Here is a 22,957-nt window from a genome sequence, read left to right on the forward strand (position 1 = left end):
CTCTATAGGGTTGCCAGGTCCCTCTTTGCCAAAGGCGGGTGATTTTTGGGGTGGAGCCTGAGGAGGGTGGGGTTTGGGGAGGGGAGGGACTTCAATGCCATAGAGTTCAATTGCAAAAGCGGCCATTTTTCTCCAGGTGATCTGATCTCTATCAGCTGGATATCAGTTGTAACAGCAGGAGATCTCCTGCTACTACCTGGCAGTTGGCAACCCCAGTCCTCTAATTCTCTGGAAAGGCTGTATTAACTTTAAAGCATCTTCAGGGTTTCATGTCTATCATTATCAAAGCTGAAGATTAACAATAAAACTTATGAAAATGTGTCACTTTTAATATACTTTGAAATAAAAAAGTATGGCAATAAAAATGGAACCCATCTCAATGGAGAGACTTGCTCAGGAACACCTTTGTAGCATAAATTATTGATTTGCTTTGTAGTAGGTAATACTTTTCATATTTCTTAAGTTTTGAAATTACAAAATGGCATGCATACATTTAATCTGATTAAAACAATCAATTAAATGCTGTTTCCAGTTTGAAAATAAACTAGGGTTAGGTTTTCCAGGTCCCCCTTTGCCACCGGTGGGAGGTTTTGGGGGTGTAGACTGAGGAGGATGGGGTTTGGGGAGGGGAGGGACTTCAATGCCATAGAGTCCAATTGCCAAAGCAGCCATTTTCTCCAGGTGAACTGATCTCTATCAGCTGGAGATCAGTTGTAATAGCAGGAGATCTCCAGCTTGTACCTGGAGGTTATATCAAAATAGACACTTCTGTGTACAGACAAGTTCAACCCAAAGAGACACAGAATATTGACTCATATAAACATAACCCAAAATGTAATGGGAATCAAAATATAGAATACAAAGGTATCATGGAATCAACAATGTACCGAAAAATGTATACAATATACAGCAAACTGCTTCCTAACTGGGATACCTGCATCAAACTAGCCCGTTGAGGCAGGAGGACCAGTACCTACTTAATAGGAGATTGTACCAACCTACAGGGTGCAGGCCATTGATGATATGCTAAGAATATATGTTATTGAAGAAGAACTGATGAAGATATAAGAACAGAAACTGACGTCTTCCTTTTCAGCCTGATTTTCTTGTCAACCTGACATGTGTTGAATGTAAGTAATATTGTTCCTGTAAAAAAGACAAAAGAGGATTTATGACATTAATATGAGATATTGTGATTGATTTTATACTTACCTGGTCAACATATCTGAACTGTAACATATAATGGAACACCATTTTTTGGTACATTGTTGATTCCATGATACCTTTGTATTCTATATTTTGATTCCCATTACACTTTGGGTGACGTTTATATGAGTACCTAGAAGTTGGCAAGCCTAACTGGGATAGGGATTCCAGTTAGAAATCTGTGTTAAAACAAAAATGACAGTGGTTTGGTGGTTGTAATCTACTGAACCATGTGGGAAGCCACCTCACACAGATTTCTGTATAGAAAGGCACTTGTGTGTTCAGTTTTTAAATCAACCACATGATTACTGACTCTATTAATTGGGCCTTTGCTCTGCATTCATAAAATGGGCAGCAGACTGGTCTTGTGGCTGAAGAAACAGATTTCTGTATCACAATCATTCTGTTCCGGCACAACTGGGCAGGGTTGTGTAGAGACTAATTGCTCTTTGGCTCAGTTTGGGATTCCTGGCTCATGCCTAAATAAGCCAGTGATAGCAATACCAGAGTCAGACATGGTTATGGTGATACAACATGGAGGTGTCAGCCAGGTAGATGAGCCAATTGTGTATTGACTGTACATGGAAGTCTGGTGTTGGTGTCAGTATTTTGTCTGCTTGCTTGGTATTTATAAAACCCCTCACACCTATTATGGTGGCACCTAATTGTCTTGAACCTCCTCTTGGCATAAAACCAGCTTCTAGCTAGCTAGCAAGCACAAGCTGAGACACCTGGGTGTCAGCTATGAACATCAGGGTGTGCTACAGTGGGTCCATCTGCATCTCTTGGCATCTGCCAGCACTTTTTCTGTATGACTGGTTGAGAAGCAGGATCCAAGAGAGATGAGATAGTGAGGCTTGTCTAAAAGGCATACAGGAAAAACACTGTTTTGGAAGAAGTGCTAATAGATTAGGAAGACCTATGTACATATCCCCAACTGTTACAGTCAATAAATAACTAAAGACTAATTAACGGGGCAGTAAATATTTCCAGCTGAAGAAAAGTTAATGTGCATAAATATTGTTTAGTGTTGCATATTGTCAACAAATAAATGAGTTAATGTAGTGTAGTGGACAAATCATCAGATAAGGACAAGGGAGGCCTGGGTTCAAATTTCCATTCATGATGACTTTGGGGCAGCCATTCTCTCAGCCTTTTTGTGTAGAATTTTTGTGCAGGTTAACTATGCGAAAAATCCATATTCACTTTGCCTTGAAAGAGATACAAACTACAGTGAAGTCTGAATCAATCTTAAAGAAAGTCAGTGTGAAATAGCTTACTGCTTCAGAAGGTCCATTAAAGAGATGCAACAGAAGCATTTACACAGGTGTAACCTCAATACCCTTCCAGTGATGATCAAAAGCTAACACTGTGTCACTTTTGCTACGGTGCACACAGTCCCCCTGGGGTATCAGTCTGTGGATAGCACATTATGCAACTCCAATGTCTGCCCCTTCACCTTCTCAGTTTCCAGGGCAATAAGCCTATTGCAGCTTTGAATCCAATGATGTATGTTCAGTGACATATTGAACAGTAGTTAAAATGGTGCTCTGTATTTTGTGTGTGTATTTTGCTTCCATCCATTTCCTGATGTTTTTTCAGACTTCATCAGCTTGGACTATTCTACATCCTGGAATGAATTTCACTCAAGACGATGTGGATATGAACCACCTCTGGTATTTCCATACTAACATCCTGGTTCCAGAAAGTCATGACAGCTTCCGATTTTATGTGACAGATGGGCAGAACACTTCTCCATCAGAAAGCTTCTATATCTTCATTAAAACTGTTAACAAAGGTAGGAAATGAGTTTTCAAGAGCATCTATGGAACTTGGGGAGGGGGTGTATGATGCTGCACAGCTATATGGAGAACAGAAGACTCTCATTGGTTCTTGTGGGTTATCTGGGCTGTGTAACCGTGGTCTTGGTATTTTCTTTCCTGACATTTTGCCAGGAACGTACTTTAGTTTGTACTTTAGTTTCCTTCTCCTTCCTGTGTTCTTTTGAACAAGCTAATTAAAATCCTATCTATTATGTGCATAACTAATGACACAAGTTTACAAATCTGTTGACTTACTATTATGACTGCAGTCCCTTGTGTGTGTGTGTTCATGACTAGCGACCAAAAGGAAAAGTTCAGTTCTGCAACATGCAGCAATCCAGGATTATAACCCAACTGAATTTCAAAGCTGTAGGAGTCTAGGTAGATCTCAGAGTTCAACAATCAAAATTCTGAGGGGTCATCAGGAGATCATAGGGCCTTTATGTAGATGGAAGAGGAAGGGTGTCAGAAGCGAAATCAACTCCTCACAGTCTTTTGGTTCAGGCAAAGATGAAAGCCCACAAAAACACATGAGAGTAGCCTGTTCCAAGTATTATTGTTAAGATTTCTTGGAAATGAATTAAAATCACATGGAGATACACAGAAGTGTTAAATATTTCTAAATTTGTGCCAGGTGGCTGTAATTTATTGAACATAGGTTTTTTTGAAATAGTGCTCCTGTCAAGAAGAAGATTGGCATAAGAAAAATGGAAGCAGCTAAATCTCTGGGGGTCTTCTTTGGCGAAAACCCTCTTTTGAGTCCTCCTGTGACTTGTGCTCATAACTGCTGAAGAAAACAGGGAAGCCATCTGTAAACTGTGATTCATAAACACTCTGTCAATCTGCCATGTTACCCTGACATCATAAAATAACAAGGAGCAGTATTGTCATAAAGAGGGGAGGTTTGCAATCAACCAATTAAATGCATCTAATTTATTTCAGTTACAGCTGAGGCTTTATTTATTAGTAAACAGCTGCATTTATTACAGAGATTTCCCCCCCCCAAAAAAAAAAAAATTCAGCAGAGAGCCAACTGGCATTTTTTATAATCTATTAATTCTAAATAATCATTTGGATATTTCAAGTAACTTGGGGAGGAGGATAAAATTTTAAAGGGCTGACTACAACATGACAAGGAATGAGATATGAAGGGTTTCAAAAAATAAGATCAGTGATATAGGCCTAAAAATATAGACTTACTTAGACTCCTACAAAAGTATTCACACAAAAACTAGAAGCCGTTGGGTGTCATGTCCCAGGATTTTTCAAGTACTGCTTCTTTGTAGAGTTAGAACACTTATCTAGGTATTTCTTCCCTCTCCTCCCATTCAGTAATGCAGGCTTGTTTCCCAGCAAGGCTCAAATCTGCTAATTGGTTGTCAAAGTGTAATTACTATTTACAAAAAAAGTGGGTTTACAGTTTATAATTGGAGCAGGAACCCCACTCCATCTTCCAGCCTACCCAAACATCAGTTGAGTGTTATTAATTGCACTTTGAGAGTTTAGGGATTGTGGGTGTGTGGAGATTCTCTCTACTCCACTGTCTGTGGTTAATGAGACAATAATATGTGCGTTCAAGTGAAAATTAAGGCAGAGTTTTAACAACTGGGGGAAGGGTGAGTGGGAAGAGCCCATTTGTAATTCTTTTTGGTGGGATCCCAAAGCCAGCATTAGGTCAATACGTCTTTTTTGTTAATACCTTCCCTTCCTCAGTGACAATAATCTTTCAAGATGTGTGTTTGAAAGCTTATATGCTTCTCCCCCTTTTAATTAATCAGCATGGGAATGGTACCACATTTCCCTTTCAGTTCATAATTTCCTTTTAGCATTGTCATTCTCCTCCTTAGCAGTTAGCAGTTTCCCAATACAAGTTTTTTTTCCTACTGTCCTTTGAGTGTAGTGCTTCTTTCTCTGCCCCCCCCCCCCACAGCAAGTCATTTGCACACATAGTGGTTTCACATTCAAATTTTCACACCCACAGTGTTTGGAACAGATTTGTAAATATGACAAATGAAGTTTTTCAGCTCTAACTAACACAGAGTCAAACAAGGGAAGTCCAAACTAAATAAAACCACAGGAAGCAGTCTGTCAACAATGGGTTTCATCTTGCAGATGCCCACATTTTACCAGCCATCTACTCTTCTTCTATACTGGGCCATTTTATATTTATATAACAATAGGTGTCAGAAGGAACAGACATCACAGACAGCAACACACAAGCATTCCTTCTAATACTGAACTCTTGCTAAACACTGTGGAACCAGTGCTGCCTCTGCCCCATATGCAGCACACGGAGTCGTTTTCCTGGAGTGGTGCAATTCAAGAGGCGGCTGCCAGTCTGTTCCTTTCTGGCAATCTTCCCCACCTAGCATGAAACTGAGAACCTTCCTCTGCCTGATACACCCAGTCTTTCGTTTTTCAGAACCTTCAGTGCCAGGGATTACTTTCGCTCCAGGATACCTTCCAGAACAACAGCTTCCCGCTCTGAATGGCGTGTTTCAGTATGTCAGCATTCCTGCTAGGGATGATTATGAAATGTGAAGGGGAGGAAGTAGAGTTTAAGAACCAGATTTAGAGAGCCTATTCCTCAAATTCACTGGAGATTTAACCCCAGACTTCATCTTTGACTCTAGGATCCAGCCTGATCTGATGTACATCTGGCAATCAGGCTGCAGATGGAGCACTCCCTCTCTTGCATTACTTACTAGTATGTTGGGAATAGGATTGTGCATATCGATAAACCCAAACTAAAAATAAACCCAAAATTAGCCGTTTCGGTAATTTTTGGGTTTACCTAATGGCAGAACCTGGAGATCTCCCCGAAGCTGAATAGGCGACTCCCGATAGGCAATAGGGTTCAGCTCTTTGCCTTTGCTCAGGTGCATGGCTCTGTGCTTTCTCCCATTTTTCTATCTTTTTTGACTGGTTTTGTTAGGGCTCCATAGTTGGGTCCCTTTTGAGGTTGGGATCATGTCATCAAAGCCAACTTGGTCTGACCAACCATTCAGTGGGTTAATATGGATAAAGCATAAGGTTTTTTTAAAAGACAGGGATCATCAAGTCCCCCCAGAGGATATACCCTTCAACTAAAAAGAACCAGCTTCAACAGCTGCTCACATCACCAGGTGCTACAAACACTTCTTAAGGTCACCAATGTGTGAAAGCAACCTTGCTTGTCTCAGCTCTCCAAGAAAATGTGAAAATGGTTTTTCTTATTAAAGGGTAGTGATGTGCATTTTTTTCCCTACTCAGTACAATCCTAAACTAAGTTATACCCCTTTAAGTCCATTTTCATTAGTGGACTTGAAAGGCTATAACAGTGTTTAGACTTGCACTGTACATTTTCCTTCATGGCCTGTAATGGCCCCTTCCAACACTTTGATTCTATGATTCATCCTTAATTATGTAGTGCTGTTGTGGCCCTCTCTAGTCTTGGCCAGGATTTTGTGTTACATCAACAACAGAACAGTCACAGTTCATGTTTCCTCTTAATCTGGGTTAGCAGATTACCTACAGAGTTTAATTTGAAATTCAAGTTAAAATGAGAACCTTTATTCACCATCGTTATCCCTGGCACAGACAAATGCAGAGCCATGATGCAGTTCAACAAAGGAAAGGAGGGAGATTCGTCCTGGGCAAAGTGAGGAGGAAGAGGTGTGTCACTCTTGAGCCCTTAGTCTAGGGTTGTCAACTCTGGCTTCGGAAATACCTGGATATTTGAGGGTGGAGCCTTGGAGAGTGGGGTTTAGGGAGGGGAGGAATCTTGATAGGGTATAATGCCATGCAGTCTACTTTCCAAAGCAGCCATTGTCTCCAGTAGAAGTGGAATACATGTTTTCAATAAACAAATAATAATATAAGCAAGTGATTCATGTCATCTGAAGATCTATTGTAAGTCCAGGAGATCTCCAGCCTCCACCTGGAGGTTGGCAACCCTACCCTGGTCAGGTCTTAGTCTCTTAATAAATGTTATTTTATTACCGGGACCTATTTCACTTGTAATTTCAAGACTTAAAAAAAGCTAGTAAAAGCAGACAACCCTTAGCAAGCAATTTAAAGTGCCATGGTATGCTTAGTACATTAGGGCATTTTGTCTATTAACTTAATTGTTTGTTGTATACAAATAGGGCACTTTTGGTTAAGAGTCAGTTTAGACTCATTTGTGGGGAGGAGGTGAATGAGATTCAAATCACATGTGTGGCTGCACATGTGTGCTAAATGGCTTCTTCAGGTGTGTCTGTAAGTACTGCTAAGCACGCCCACGTGAGAATACTCGCCTCCATGCAGAGTCCCTAAGGAGGAATACTCATGCTGAAATACATCTTTCATTTGTACAAATGCTTTCTGCCAATAAAGCTTAAAATGTTGTTCAATAAATTCTGGCTATTAACACAGGGATTTCAAAAGCTAGGAGGTACCAAAGGAAGCATTTCACAGCCTGATTTGACAAAAATCATCCTTGTTAATCCCCGTGATGTTCCATCACTGCTTCTTCCTCATCTCTGGTTCACTGAGCTGCTTTTCTCCCCCCACTCCCTTGCCCAAACTGATTTCCTCTGTGGAATATTAAAGAACTGAACACCCCCACATCCCCCCAACACACACTTTTCTTTCTCTTCTTCTATGTGATGTTTTTGTATCTCCCCTCCTCCCTTTTTATTTTAGGTGACATTGTTCTATTCACCAAACCTGTAACTTTAACAGAGGGTGACAGGGTGACCTTGACGACAGATGTTCTTATGGCAACAGATGGCACTGGCAAACCCGAGAAGCTGCTGTATGCCATTTCTGTGCCACCTGTGCATGGTCAGATTGAGTACATCAATTATCCCGGCGTGCCCATTTCCCGCTACAGTCAGTTGGATGTTGTGGCCCAGAAGATTTGCTACATTCATGACAATAGCCATGAGGCCAGTAAGGATTCATTCAGGTGAGAAGGCTTCCCCTTTTTAACCCCCTCCCCTCGCAATATGTGCAAAAGCCTTTCAGGAAAGCTAAGTGTTACTCACCTCTCTATGATGTTTGCTGTCTGTGTACTCATTACAACACTGAAGTGACTGGCATAAAAATACAGAAGAGACAATTTGGGTACCCTCTCATGAATGCTGTAAGTACCAGCAACTAATTAACTGTAATGTTTTAAGTACTACAGCCAAAGCACTGGGAGCCAAGTACACAGAATACTAAGGGATATATTTGCTGAATTTTTTAAAATAAATTAGCATTTCAACTCGGATCAATATGTTACATTGGAAGGCTTCTGTTTTCCCCAACTCCCTATATATCTGGTGGCAGGGAAGGGATACTGTTAATATTGCTACTCTACATCTGAAATTGTAGTTGCTCCCTGGGGTAGTTTTTTCCCCAGTCAGGAGGGGGGAAATCCACAATATTGTCTGAAATCATTGGTAGAAGTTAATCCAGATGGTGGTGTCATTTCTAAAGAAAAGCATATGTTGGCTATTATGGTACTTAAATGTAATGGTTTTATATACCTCGACTGGGCAGAGGAGGGGGGAAAAAGCAGAGATCCCTCCCCCATCTCTTTTACATAGAGGGGGGGAAAAGATTTCATCTTCCTTTTTTACTGATATACCAACAGATGTGGCACGTATTGCATAATGGAATAATAGCTCCTTAATACCATCCTCCTGAAGAAAAAACACCTGTGTTGCTTAGATCAGTCAGATAGGGACTTAGGGCCAAACTGCACAGGGTGCTGAAGTTCTGTGGTTGGAATTCTGGGTGTATTCTTCAGCCCTAAGAAGCGATTGTGGTCTCTGTTTGTGTGTTGGAGGGGTGATGTGTATCAGGGCCGTGGTGATGGGGAAGGGAGGGTTTACTTTCTGGATCAGAAGTGTCCTACCATATTCTTTATGTACGTGGTCTTAATTTATTTAAAATATTTTACCCTGGTTGGCTAAACATTCAAAGTGGCTTACAAACCAATAAGAAAAATTAGATCAAAACAAAAACCACATTAAAAACACATACAACCCATATTGTTCTAAATGTCCCTTCTCTCAACCAAGGTCAGCCCAAGGGGCGGAAAGTCCTTATTGGATCTCTATTCACAAATCAGCTATCAAATTCCCACTGAAACTGAACTGCTTTGCATTATCCACAAAGGCGACCAGAGAGGATGCCTTATGTACCACCTCAGCTAAGTCACTGCACATGGAGGGGGCCATCACTGAAAACACCATATATTTTAAGGGTGACCAAACCTCATGATAAGTGGGGATTTCTAGAAGTAATAACTTAGATGAATAGAGCTGTGAAGTGGATCTTAAACTCTAGTAGGGAATAGGGAAAAAGACAGGCACAATACGAGAACATGTCTTTTTTTCCCCCCTACTGAGACCTAAAGCAGACTGGGGGGCTATTTGCAATTGTGGAAATGGTGGGGAGGATGGGAAGAATTAGCTTCCCCCTTCCCCAGCACCATGACCTGTTCCATCTCTGTCTGCTGCACACACAGGATTTTCATATTACACTTCGGGAATTCTAGTGACATACCTCCAGCATCATTTGTAGCTTGGCCTTTAATTTACATTTCACTTGGATATCATCCTCTTCAAGCTACCTTGCTCTTTTTTCACACGCTCAGGGACTCATAATTCACTTTATGTACACATCTGCATATTAGTGCCCTGGTGTCACTTTTCTTTTTTGCAAAACAGCTTCACAAGAGGAGGTTTGGGAGGGAAGAAGCAGTATGGGATGAAATGTGTAACACTTTCCCTTTCAAGCATACAGTTGAAATCTTGGGTGGGAAACTGTTGCAGCGGGGGCAGGGGGGATTCATAGTGGGAAAATATTGTGCCCCATTCCCCGCAATAATCTCTTCCCTATTCAGTCTCCTAAAGCTTCTATTCTAAAAATTATGTTAGGCCTCTAGTATGTTTTTGGGTAATGCTAAGTTAGACCCCATAGACACACACATTAACTCTTTTCTTTTTCTTTCCAGTTTTTCACTGAAAGTTATTTACACTCTTTTTGCCATCAAATGAGCACTCTAGCTAATTTTATTCTTGCAGTGATTAAGTGGTATAATTTCCTAAGAAATGAGTTAAATTAACAAGGGGAAGAAGAAATCCGTAAATCATTTAAATGGCCTCTTTGTAAGTGAGGTTAAGACCATCATTAATAAATCACAGTTCCATTGTGTGTGTGTGTGTGTGTGTGTGTGTGTGTGTGTGTAGGAAAATATTCTCCACAGCCTCCTCCCATTACTCCCTCAAACCTTATAGGGAAGAAAATTAAGAAACAGAAACGTCAGGTGTTTTGGCTTCCATGCCATGCTTCAGGTCCTTTGCTCTGCTCCAAACTAGTGCTGGTTTCTAAGGCACCACAAATGGGTCTCCTGGCCGTGCCCTTCACAGAATCACAGATTCATACAGTTGGAAGGGACCACCAGAGTCATCTAATCCAACCTCTGTACGATGCAGGAAATTCACAACTACCTCCCCCCAACACCCCCAGTGACTACCTACTCCATGCACAGAAGATGGCCAAAAAAAATCTTCCAGGATCCTTTTCCATTCCCCTCTCCTTTTATCTTTGTATAGGGCTGTCGATTCAGTTCGTCACGAACCGAAAAACAGCCGAATTTTCCCTGATTTGGCAGTTTTTAGTTCGGGACGAACCGAACTCAAAAAAGGCGGGAAAACAGGAGCAGAATTCAGCGAGTTCGGGGTGTTCGGGAATAAATTCGGCAAATTCAGGGTTCGGGGCAGCAGCAGAGGGGCAGAGGGTCTTTAAACCCCTCTGCGCTGCCTGCGCAGACAGCGCAGAGGGGTTTGACAACCCATCCCTCCTCTTCCCGGGACTCCCGGTAAGAGGGGCGAGGGGTCTTTAAACTCCTCTGCCCTGCCTGCGCAGACAGCGTAGAGGGGCTTGACAACCCACCACCCCTCTTCCCAGGACTCCTAGGAAGAGGGGCGGGGGGTCTTTAAACCCCTCTGCGCTGCCTGAACAGACAGCTCAGAGGGGCTTGACAACCCACTGCCCCTCTTCCCGGAGTCCCAGGAAGAGGGGCGGGGGTCTTTAAACCCCTCTGCCCTGCCTGCGCAGACAGCGTAGAGGGGCTTGACAACCCACCACCCCTCTTCCCAGGACTCCTGGGAAGAGGGGCGGGGGTCTTTAAACCCCTCTGCCCTGCCTACGTAGACGGTGCAGAGGGGCTTGACAACCCATCCCCCCTCTTCCCGGGAGTCCCGGGAAGAGGGGCGGGGGTCTTTAAACCCCTCTGCCATGCCTGCGCAGACAGCGCAGAGGGGCTTGACAACCCACCGCCTTTCTTCCCGGGAGTCCCAGGAAGGGGGGCGGGGGTCTTTAAACCCCTCTGCCCTGCCTGCGCAGACAGCGCAGAGGGGCTTGACAACCCATCCCCCCTCTTCCCGGGAGTACCGGGAAGAGGGGCGGGGGGTCTTTAAACCCCTCTACGCTGCCTGCGCAGACAGCACAGAGGGGCTTGACAACCCACCGCCCCTCTTCCCGGGAGTCCCAGGAAGGGGGGCGGGGGTCTTTAAACCCCTCTGCCCTGCCTGCGCAGACAGCGCAGAGGGGCTTGACAACCCATCCCCCCTCTTCCCGGGAGTCCCGGGAAGAGGGGCGGGGGGTCTTTAAACCCCTCTGCGCTGCCTGCGCAGACAGCACAGAGGGGCTTGACAACCCACCGCCCCTCTTCCCGGGAGTCCCAGGAAGAGGGGCGGGGGTCTTTAAACCCCTCTGCCCTGCCTGCGCAGACAGCGCAGAGGGGCTTGACAACCCATCCCCCCTCTTCCCAGGAGTCCAGGGAAGAGGGGCGGGGGTCTTTAAACCCCTCTGCCCCCCCCCGTGCCTTCACGAAGCTTCCCTGAAGGCGCGGGGGGGGGGCCTTTAAATGGATCTGCCCTTCCAGCGCAGATCTGTTTAAAGAGCCCCCCGGGCGCCTTCATGGAAGCCCCATGAAGGCCCGCGGGGGCTCTTTAACGACCCTCGCCCCCTTCCCGACTCTTTGAAGCACATCCAAGACCCGGCCGAATTTCCCCCCAAACTCCGGATCTCCCGCCGAATTTCGGGGATCTGAAGCAGGGGAGTTCGGACTTTGGCACGGCCCAAATTTAAAAGGGCCGAATTTTGCCGAAGCCGAACTTTACTGATTTTTTTTTCAACAGCCCTAACTTTGTACCTAGGGTTGTTCATATCAATAAACCCAAACCAAAAATAAACCTGAAATTAGCCATTTTGGTAAATTTCAGGGTTGGGTTTACCGAACTCCAAAATCTGGGGATAAAGCCAAAGCCGAATACCCAATTCTCAAAAATGCTAAATAGATATTTGCCTTTTTGAGTTTGGCTATTTGTCTTTGCTCAGAGGCACGGCTCTGTGCTTTCTCCCCTTTTTCTTTCTTTTTTTAAACTGGTTTTGTTAGGGCCCCATAGTTTGGGCCCTTTTGAGAATGGGGATCATGTAATCGAAGCCAACTTGGTCTGACCAACATTTCAGGTATATCACCCAACAGAAGAATAGTTTGCAAGCAGAAGAGTCATTAAAAGATGAGGCTCACCCAGTCCTGTCTGGAGGATATACCCTACAAATAAAAAGAGCCAGCTTCAACAGCTGCTGACACCATCAGGCTTTTGAAGGAGATTTCTTCATCCACATGGATGAGCAATCTCCTTCGGACAGCCCCTGTGGTCAAGACTTCAGCTGGCTCCAATCTCATGACCACCCCCTGAAAACCTGCTCTGAAACTAAGTAAAGGCTTCGTTTCCCCGCACCGTGACCATCTCTTTGAAGCAGATTTTTCATGACCACAATAAAGGACTGTTCACAGGATGTCATTTGCCACCAAAAGGAATGTTTTCTGTGCCTTATTTCTTTTGGGGTAAATTTCGGGTTTGGGTTTTTTAGGCCCAATTTTTTTCCCAGTAAACCTGAAATAAGCTTAATACCCATACCAGTAAATATTTTCGGGTTTCCTGAAAAACTCAAGCCCATTATTGTCAATGGGGATTTTTTTTTTTTTGAACTCCTGGGGGGAGTCATGCTTAAGAAAAACACACAAGCTTTTAAGAATGAACTTCGGTACAAAGAGCCTTAAATGGTCCAGCATGTTCATTGATCACTATCTATGGCTTTGTGTATGTCAGTGATTGGGTTGCCAACTCTGGGCTGGGAAATACCAGGAGATTTTGGGGGTGGAACTGGAGGAGGGCAGGGTTTGGAGAGGGGAGGGACTTCAATGCCATAGAGTCCAATTGCCAAAGCGGCCATTTTCTCCAGGTGAACTTATCTCTCTCGCCTGGGGATCAGTTGTAATAGTGGGAAATCTCCAGCCACCACCTGGAGGTTGACAACCCTAGTCAGTGAACACAAGCATTTCCTTCTAGACACCTGCAGGCACATAATCAACATTCCCAAGTGTAAAGCTGCTTCTGCTTTAAATTCTGATTATTTCTGCATTTCTTTTTAGCAGGCGCAGCCTTGCTGTTCCCTATGGGGCGATAGGCCCCAGTTAAACAAAAGAAAGCCGTGAAACTGTACCACAAGTCCCATTTGTATTCCTTTTCATGAACAGCATAGTAGTTTGTGGGTTGTCCCATTCATTTCAATGGAAGGGACAGATCAATGTGTATTAAATGAATATAGATATGTATTTAGATAAGACCTGCAGCCTACAATAAAACAAATGGGGCTCCTTTGCTGTTCTGGAAATTCCATCTGAGCACTGGAACTTCTTCTCCATCCATAAGGATTCCCTGTATTGTGGCAGGGGTATTTTGATGAAATGTGGGGCTCAAACCCAGGGATATTTAACTCCAGTGCCCGATTCCCTGGCTGTTCTGAAGCAGTTTTGTATCAAAAAGAAGCTTGAACGGTGGTTTTAAATAGGCAGTGCTTCAGTCTCCGACTGTTACTCTTCATGTTTTTAATCACATCTGCTACAGAGATGTGGCTATGAATAATTAACGATGCCTCCAACATTACACTCATAGATTATGGTGGAGGCAGTGACTATGCACCGTCTCGAACAGCAGAAGCCATTTAGGAAACTGTTATCCACTTTCCCTTTATATTTGCCATGCAATCACTTACTGCTTAAAAGGGTAAATCTTTCATAGCTTTAATTAAAGCATTTAATATAATTTACACTGATGCTCTATGTGCTCAGGGTCTGTCAAAATTGATGCTTTAATAACGTGTCATTCCCTTTTTTCCCCCTCCTCTCCCGACTGGCCTGAAATCTGTTAAAATTACCACTAATCTAATTGGGAACAAAGTTGTCAAATGCATGCAGCTCTGACAGTTTGTCTTTCTGCAAACTGCCAACAGATTGCAAGTTACGCATGTGTTGCGCAGATGGGTAAGTTAAAAGGAACATACCAAAAAAAAAAAAAAAGCAATTTATTAAATCACCTGGAACCAGCAGCTCCATTCCAAAAATAGTGAGAATGAAATATAGCAGGAGCTACAAGAGCTGGCACTGGAATATGCCAGAAGGTACCAGTTACAAAACAAGATAAACATTTTGAGAAGCCTCAGCTGTGTTGCAGAATAATGAGGAGTTATTTAACCCGATCTGGATTACCAGTAGAAATTAATTTAGAGTGTACAGTTTTTTTCAGAGATAAAAAGATTGTTTAATCCCTATTTTTAACCCTTCTGAAGCACTGGCACAATCTCTCTTTCTCCTCCCTTGCCCCCCTAGCAATCTCCCTATGTACCTGTTTTAAATAATCTAATGTAGAACATTGGAAGAACCATACAGATGGTGTCCTCTCCTACAGATATTTAGCACATAATCTCTTTCCGGCGCTCAACCTCCATTTCAGGAAAGGAGATTGGATCCAGCTATATGGTAGGGAACTAACAATTATATGCCAGCAGTTTGCTTTCAAGCTACTAACAGAGATCAATTTGGAATTTTAATCTTAAAATGGAACTTCAGTTGAGGGCTGAACAGATGTGGTAAATACTTCAATTATCTGTACCTCAATTATCCAAATATCATGACTGTCTGAATTCCCTGGGTGTCCTTCTTTTATAATCCAATGTCAGTGCAGCCCTAAAATTTCTGTATAGTCAAAGGAACATCTGGATAAAAGAAACCGTTAGAACTTTGTGATGGAGTTCAGCCCTGTAATCTGTTGTCAGTATACGGATCGAGTCCAAGAATCTCTGATGCAATATAACAGCGCCTTAGAGATGTTTGAGAATGTCTTTCTTTTTCCAACATAGCTTCCTTCAGCCCAGTGAAGGAGCTGGAGTTCTAACCCAGACACAGCAGCTACCTGGTAGGACTCAGACTGATCACCTTTCTTTTTAGAAATTAAGTTTCACATCTAAACAGATGAAACTCTGCAGCAGCCTAAAGTTCAATGGGTGAAACATATAGGCACTATACAGTCAAAGAAGCAAAGTGCAGTTCCAGGAGGCAGTTTATGGCCAAAGAAGTAGCACATGGGTAAGAGTTAAACCATCCCACTGGCCTGAACTGCAGTCTTGATGCAAAAAAGGAGAAAATATGTGTCAGGTCCTATCAGGCCAGGGGATGGGGAAATAATGGGAACATAGCTGGCTAAGAAGCAAGCAAGTAGGGTATAAATAGGGTTATGCAAAAACATTTCAGTGAATTTTGGGTTCAGGTTTTTTCAGCCTGATTTTTTGGTAAACCTGAAATAAGCCGAATACCCATACCAGTAAATATGGGTATTCGGCTTATTTTCAGGTTTCCTCAAAAAATTTAGGCCCATTATGGTCAATGGGGATTTTTTTCGAAGCTCCTAGGGAGGTAGTTTTTGGAGGTAGTTTCCCCAAATGTGCAACGTGGCTGCAAAGGACTCTCGTTCAACAGTCACCAAAGTTTGGTGAACTTTGGGACAGAGGGTCCAATTTTATGGGCCCATAAAGAGGTTGCCCCCATCCCCCAGGCATTTGCGAACCGAGCTGTCCATCAGGTTTGAAGGTTCAGAATTGCCAAGGACTGGCAGAAAGAGGCGATTCCAGGCCGGCACCTCAAAGCCTTCATTTCTGGGTCACTTTGCATGATATCCATGCAAATGAGCTTACAAACTGAGGAAAAAGGCTTAAATACAAACCCCCAAAATAATATAAGCAATGCCTGCATCTTAAGGAAATAAATGTCCATTGCTAGGCAAACACAATAGCACTGCCAAACTTCAAGCCTTTGTTTTTGTCAGGATAAGGAAGTAGACGGGACTGGGCCCCTTGCAGGGCTATTTTGGCCTTTGATGGAGGTCTCATTGAGACCAGGCCTGCAAACAACTACTGGGTTACTTGCTACCATGTGACTTGCATGTAGAGTTGCCACCTCTGGGTTGGGAAATTCCTGGAGATTTGATTGTGGAGACTGGAAAGGGCAGGAAGGGAGGTAGGGATGCCAGCCTCCAGGTAGGACCTGGATCTGGCAACTGTACCCCCTCCCAACCCCCACCGGTGGCCAGACGAGACCTCGCAACTCTAGAGGAGAGGGGGGGAGACCTTAGCGGGGAATAATGGGCATAGAGGCCACCATCCAAAGTTGCCATTTTCTCCAGGGGGACTGATCTCTGTAGTCTGTAGTTTACTTGTAATTTTGAGAGATCTCCAGGTCCCACCTGGAGGTTGGCAACCCTACTTGCCTGACTTGCCTGGGCCCTACTGCTTTGTACTGTTCAACAGCAGCTACCCCACAAAAGCCAGTGTTGGTGAAGTAGTTAGAATTTCAGACTACGGTCTAGGTGATTCAGGGTCAAATTCCCGACCTGGTGGCAGTCACATACTCTCAGCCTGACTTAACTCACAGGGTTGTTGTGGGGTTAAGGTGGAGGTGAACAGAATGATGTAAGCTGCTTTGGGTCCCTGTTGTGGAGGAAGGTGGGGTATAAAGTACCGTATATACTCGCGTATAAGCCGAGTTTTTCAGCCCAAAAAAAGGGCTGAAAAAGCCGGCCTCAGCTTACACTCGGGTCAATACGGTAGAGGAGGGAGGGGGGAACTTACTGCCGCCGCCACCATTGCCGCTGGGCCTGCACGGCTTCCCCAGGCCAGGAGTGCCCTGGGGGAGCCTCCTGCAGCCGCTGGAAGGCCGCGCCGCCGCCGGGCGCGCGCGGCTCCCCCCGGCCAGGACCGGCCTGTGAGGGCCTTCTGCGGCTGCTGGAGGCCCGCGCCGCCATCGCCACCGGGCACGCCCGGCTCCTCCCGTTTGGCACCGGCCTGGGAGGGCCTCCTGCGGCCGCTAGAAGGCTGCGCCGCTGGCCAGGACTGGCCTGGGAGGGCCTTCTGTGGCCGCTGGAGGCCCGCGCCGCCATCGCTGCCGGGCGCGCCCGGCTCCTCCCGGCCAGCACTGGCCTGGGAGGGCCTCCTGCAGCCGCTGGAAGGCCGTGCCACCGCCCTCGCCAGGTGCGCGCGGCTTCCCCCGGCCAGGAGCACCCTGGGGTGGCCTCCTGGGCCGCGGGGGGAGGGCCCCGCCGCCTTCGCCGGGCCTGGAGCGGCCTAGGAGCGGCCTGCGGGGCCTCCTGGGCCGCGGGAGGGGGGCCTGCCGCCGCCTGCCTGCGCACCTGGATGTAAGGTAAGCCTGCTGGGGGGGAGGGGTTATAAGCCGACCCTCGGCTTATACGCGGGTGCCTAATTTTTCCCCATTTTTGGGGAGAAATTAGGCACCTCAGCTTATACGCGGGTCGGCTTATACACGGGTATATACGGTAAGTAAAAAAACAATAAATGTGGCTGAAGATGGGGGCAGATAAAAGGTAGATTTTTTGGTGGGTGGGAAGGTGAGAAGGAAGGAGGGAAAGGTGAGAATATGGGGTTGTCAGGAGAACGGAAAGAAGAAATAGTGTGGGAAAGGGGTTACAGCAGAAAATAAGGTGTTCCCGCAAGACCTTGTGGCCTCCACTGTGAAACAGGCCCTGGCCCAGCCCTGCTGCCAGAATCAAGTAGACTTTTTCCAGGGAGAGGAAGGCGGGAAAGCTGAAAGCTGAAGTCAGAGGAGAAGGAAAAGGTAACTTGACTGGTGCAGGAAAAGGGGAGAGGCTCTGAGGGTTTTCAGGGAAGGGAAAGAGAAAGTAGGGGAGGGGGAAATGCGAGCCCCCCCTTAAGTCCTTATATCCCTGCTTGATAGGGTTGCCAACCTCCAGGTATTAGCTGGAGATCTCCTGCTAGTAAAACTGATCTCCAACCGATAGAGATCAGTTCACCTGGAAAAAATGGCCGCTTTGGCAATTGGACTCTGTGGCATTGAAGTCCCTCCTCTCCCCAAACCCCGCCCTCCTCAGGCTCCAACCCCAAAACCTCCCGCCGGTGGTGAGGGACCTGGCAACCCTAGCGGAGGGGCAGCTAGAAATCAAGTATAATTGCAAAATAGGAGAATGCTGGGGTCATGTGTGTCTTGCAGAAAGATTTACACCCAGAGTTTAGAACAGTAAGCTTAAATGCAAATTATGCAGCTTAATATTTATTGCTCAACTAATTTGAGTGGAGAATTTTGCATTGGACTATAATACAGAGTATGCTTAATGCTGAAAATACTACCCTTAGCACCAATGCATGAAACTCAAGCATTAAAATGGCAATTGCATCCATGGGTCGACCTGTGGATGCCACCATGTCTAGTTTGGGCCAGAGGGTTGGAAAGAGGAGATAGCAAAGAGAAGTGAGAATCAGGGATCCTAACCACTTAAACAATAAAATGTGGTCAGCATTTGAACTTACTGTGGTTGAACTGATTGTTTACAGATGAGCTGAGCCTCTCATCAGCTTGCCTCAACATTGTACTCAAAGTTTGAAACAGACACCATGCAGTGTCATTTGTGCCTGTACAGTTTCTGGCATTCAGCCAGGCAGCTCTCTGGGTAGCTGCTTTTATACATTTTTCCTGAATACGTTACTCCGTACACTACAGGGTCATGGGTGGGTCATGCTTTGGAAAATAAGCAGTATTTCTAACTTATGTTTTGCAGTATGCTGTATCTTTTGCACCTGTGTAGTTGGAGGAGAGAACTTTCTTTATAACCAGTGCAAGCACATATCCCCCAGGGCCATTAAAGTGACTTGATTTTCAAGTACAGATCATTCACAATTTCCTCCTCTTTTCCATTTATATGACTTACAGGAAGGGGAGATAGCAGAAACTGCTGTTCCCATGAGGCAGTGGGAGTATGTGCATGTGTGAAGTGTTTGAGATCTAGACAAATCATCTGCCTTTGTAATTAATAAGCACAATGCAGGCAGCCATAAGGGACAGACCTCACACCTGTCAGTCACTAACAAATTCAGATGCTTTATTTACTTAAAGAATGCTACAGACTGGGAGGTGAACAGCTGGGCAATGCACAGTTAAGGGTTTTTTTTTTTGCACAATCAATTGTATGCGGACTGTTTTGATACAAATGAACAGATTTTCCAATATTTGACTATGCTGATTACAATTTGCAGACAAATTGCGAACTGAACCAATGGGCGATTGAGCATGCTGGTGAAAGTTCTCTGTATTTTTAGCAAGACCTGAGAGTGAGATTCCTCTGACTGGCTTTTCTCCCTGTTTTTACAAATTGATGGGGAAAGGGGATGGGATGAAGTTCTTTATCTCCTCCATCTTCCTGGGAACCTGCTTTTCATTGCATTCTAGGCTGGAGGAGATATGTTGATGGGGAGAAGCAGGCCAGGTAAAGGAAAGAGTAGTCAGACAGTTAATGCCTACCCGCGTTTCCAATTTCACCCTCAACTGGGAGATCCTCATAGCTCTGAAAACATACCACTGAGTCTAAATGTGCTGGCACTAATGCCAGATCTATCTGTAGGGTTGCCAACCTCCAGGTAGTTGGAGCAAAAAAGGCACGTTTACTATAAAAGTCAAGCTGAGAGAAAGTATAGTAAGGGCTCTATAAATGACATACAAACTCTTATTCTATAAGCCAGTGAATTTAGTGACAAAAGTGAAAAAATTACATACAATCTAATAAAGGAAACTTATGAAAATAACTATGAGTACATGTGAGGCAATACAATACAATACAAAAATACAAAAATATATATATTTTGGCTTATCTCATTCAATGACTTATTAGTCTCTTAGAATTTTGTACTGTTCATATGCTTATTGTTCCCTCAGGAACCAGGAGAAAGATGATGGACGATAGGTGGAGAGGAACGCCGTCCGGATGCTTTGCGTTTTCAAACGCAAAGCATCCGGACGGCGTTCCTCTCCACCTATCGTCCATCATCTTTCTCCCGGTTCCTGAGGGAACAATAAGCATATGAACAGTACAAAATTCTAAGAGACTAATAAGTCATTGAATGAGATAAGCCAAAAAAATATATATTTTTGTATTGTATTGTATTGCCTCACATGTACTCATAGTTATTTTCATAAGTTTCCTTTATTAGATTGTATGTAATTTTTTCACTTTTGTCACTAAATTCACTGGCTTATAGAATAAGAGTTTGTATGTCATTTATAGAGCCCTTACTATACTTTCTCTCAACCTCCAGGTAGTAGCTGGAGAGAGCCAGATTGGTGTAGTGGTTAAAAGTGGTGGTTAGGAGCGGAGGACTCTGATCTGGAGAACTGGGGTTGATTCCCCACTCCTCCACATGAGCATTGGTGAACTGGTGAACTGGATTTGTTTCCCTCCTCCTACACATGAAGCCAGCTGGGTGACCTTGGGCTAGTCACAGTTCTCTAGGAGCTCTCTCAGCCCCACCTATCTCACAGGATATCTGTTGTGGAGAGGGGAAGGGAAGGTGATTGTAAGCTGGTTTGATTCTTCCTTAAGTGGTAGAGAAAGTCGGCATATAAAAACCAACTCTTCTTCTTCTTCTTCTTCTTCTGCTATTACAACTGATCTCCAGCCTATAGAGATCAGTTCACCTGGAGAAAATGGCCGCTTTGACAATTGGACTCTATGGCATTGAAGTCCCTCCCCTTCCCAAACCCCACCCTCTTCAGGCTCCACCTCAAAAACCTCCCACCGGTGGCGAAGAGGGACCTGGCAACCCTATCTATCTATGACATACAAACTTTCAGGATATGTATTACTGAGACTGGTACATATCAGAAATTCTGGTGGTGTATCACCTACCCCACTGCTTCACTATCTTTCTACATGAGCTATTAGAGGTGGTCGTGGACCTAGTTTCCGATCCTCAGTTGGATCCATACTGACAGTTCCCTATGTGGAATGCATCAGGACTTCATGATAACCATGGGAATGTCAAAAAACATCTTGCCCACATTTGTGGTGGGTCATAGGTTTAATACTGTTTCCTGCTCTAGACAAATGCCAGATGGTTTAATATTAGGATAACTTTTAGTAACCCCCTTGTCATAGACAGATTATTACCTGGTCATGTTTAGACTATAGACCAATTCAGTTCTTCCCGGTTGATGAATCCAAATGTTTTCCTGTCAGCCCTTGGGGGATTTCCTTCTGAAATTGCTATTTCTCCAGTCAGATTCTTGATTGCCCTCTAGAACTAGTGCTATGGGCCCTGCAAAGTTCCACCTCATATCCCATGATATTTAACACTTACATGAAACCACTGAGAAGAAGATTTGGAGTGAAGTATTAGCAGTGTGTGCATGATACTCAGCTCTATTTCTCCTTTTCTGCTGATTCACTTGAATCAGCCTCCCGTGAGAATGGCTGTTCTAAATAGGTATTTGGAGGTGATAATAGGGTAGATGCAAACAAATAAACTAACACTCAGCCCAAATAAGGCTGAAGTATGTTGGTTAATGGTGTGGCTTACTAGGAGGGTATTTTTTATATATAATATATTAATATTCACATACATCTTTTTATATTCTCAGAAAGAATGATGAAGGTTATGGACATTGTATCTGGAATTTATGTACATTAGTAAAAAAAAACTTTCACTTTTAAAAGTTTTTTATGATTTATGTGTGTGTGTACACACACACACACATATTTTGTGGCCTAGTTTCATTGAATACAATTGTGCTATTTAAACATAGCAGTTTTAATCAGCTCTGGTTCATTTGCTGTTTGTGCTACTTCCTGAAAAACATGGTTATCCAGGTTTTGATCACATCCACATTACACAGAGCTACCTCTAATAGGGTTTCCAGGTCCCTCTTCACCTCTGGCAGGAGGTTTTTGGGGTGGAGCCTGAGGAAGGCGGGGTTTGGGGAGGGGAGGGACTTCGAACAGGGGTGTTGAACTCATTTGTGAGGAGGGCCGTATTGAACACAATGTCTCTTGGTCGGGCCGAAGATGGGTGGCCTCCGTGGGGGGGGGGAGTCCTCATTGGGAAGCTTCCCTCATCATGGAGGCCAGGGCTACCCACTGGTTTCTATAGAGAGAGTGGGGGGCGGCGGCGGGGAAAAGCGAGCCTGGCCCTCGCTGGGGCCAGGATCGCACGGTAGAGTGGGATGCGGTGGTGGGGAATACAAGCCTGGCCCCCACTCAGGCCAGGATTGCACGGAAGAGTGGGGGGTAGCAGGGGGGCTTGGCTCACTGGCCAGTGAGCAGCCTTCCGGGGGCCGGATCTGGCCCACAGGCCACCACTTTGACACCCCTGCCATAGAGTCCAATTGCCAAAGCAGCCATTTTCTCCAGGTGAACTGATCTCTGTTGTAATAACAGGATATATCCAGCTAGTACCTGCAGTTTGGCAACCTTTGAGGACTGTTTGCCTCAGAATGCTTCAGTAAAGCTAGTGACTTGACCAAGTTTTTTGGTACACAACTTCCCTGTTTTAAAAGATCTTTCACTGGCTTCCAATTCATTTCCAATAACAATTCAAAATGCTGGCTCTGAGCTGAGGTGGGTGAAAAAAGATACTTTTTAAGGGGTTAAGAGCTTCTGTTTTCTGTTTTTCACCCTGCCCTCTTAACTTGCTGATATTATATTGTGTTCAGTTGTGGTAATTAAGGTGGGGAGGCTTTTGTATCTTAATGAGTTTAGTAATTGTAT

At 44.5% G+C, this 22,957-nt stretch overlaps 1 protein-coding gene across 1 annotated transcript in view; it reads left to right on the top strand.

The window, feature by feature from the left end:
* The window catches only part of LOC130473237 (FRAS1-related extracellular matrix protein 1-like), a 154,106-nt gene that overhangs the window by 77,195 nt on the left and 53,954 nt on the right, over positions 1-22,957 (top strand). Inside the window, exons 23-24 of the mRNA XM_056844764.1 lie at positions 2,809-3,004; positions 7,695-7,959. Of these exons, the coding sequence (XP_056700742.1) occupies positions 2,809-3,004; positions 7,695-7,959 (461 nt within the window). The remainder of the gene's footprint in view (positions 1-2,808; positions 3,005-7,694; positions 7,960-22,957) is intronic.

Source organism: Euleptes europaea, chromosome 2 (genome assembly GCF_029931775.1).
Source record: "Euleptes europaea isolate rEulEur1 chromosome 2, rEulEur1.hap1, whole genome shotgun sequence".
NCBI lineage: Eukaryota > Metazoa > Chordata > Lepidosauria > Squamata > Sphaerodactylidae > Euleptes > Euleptes europaea.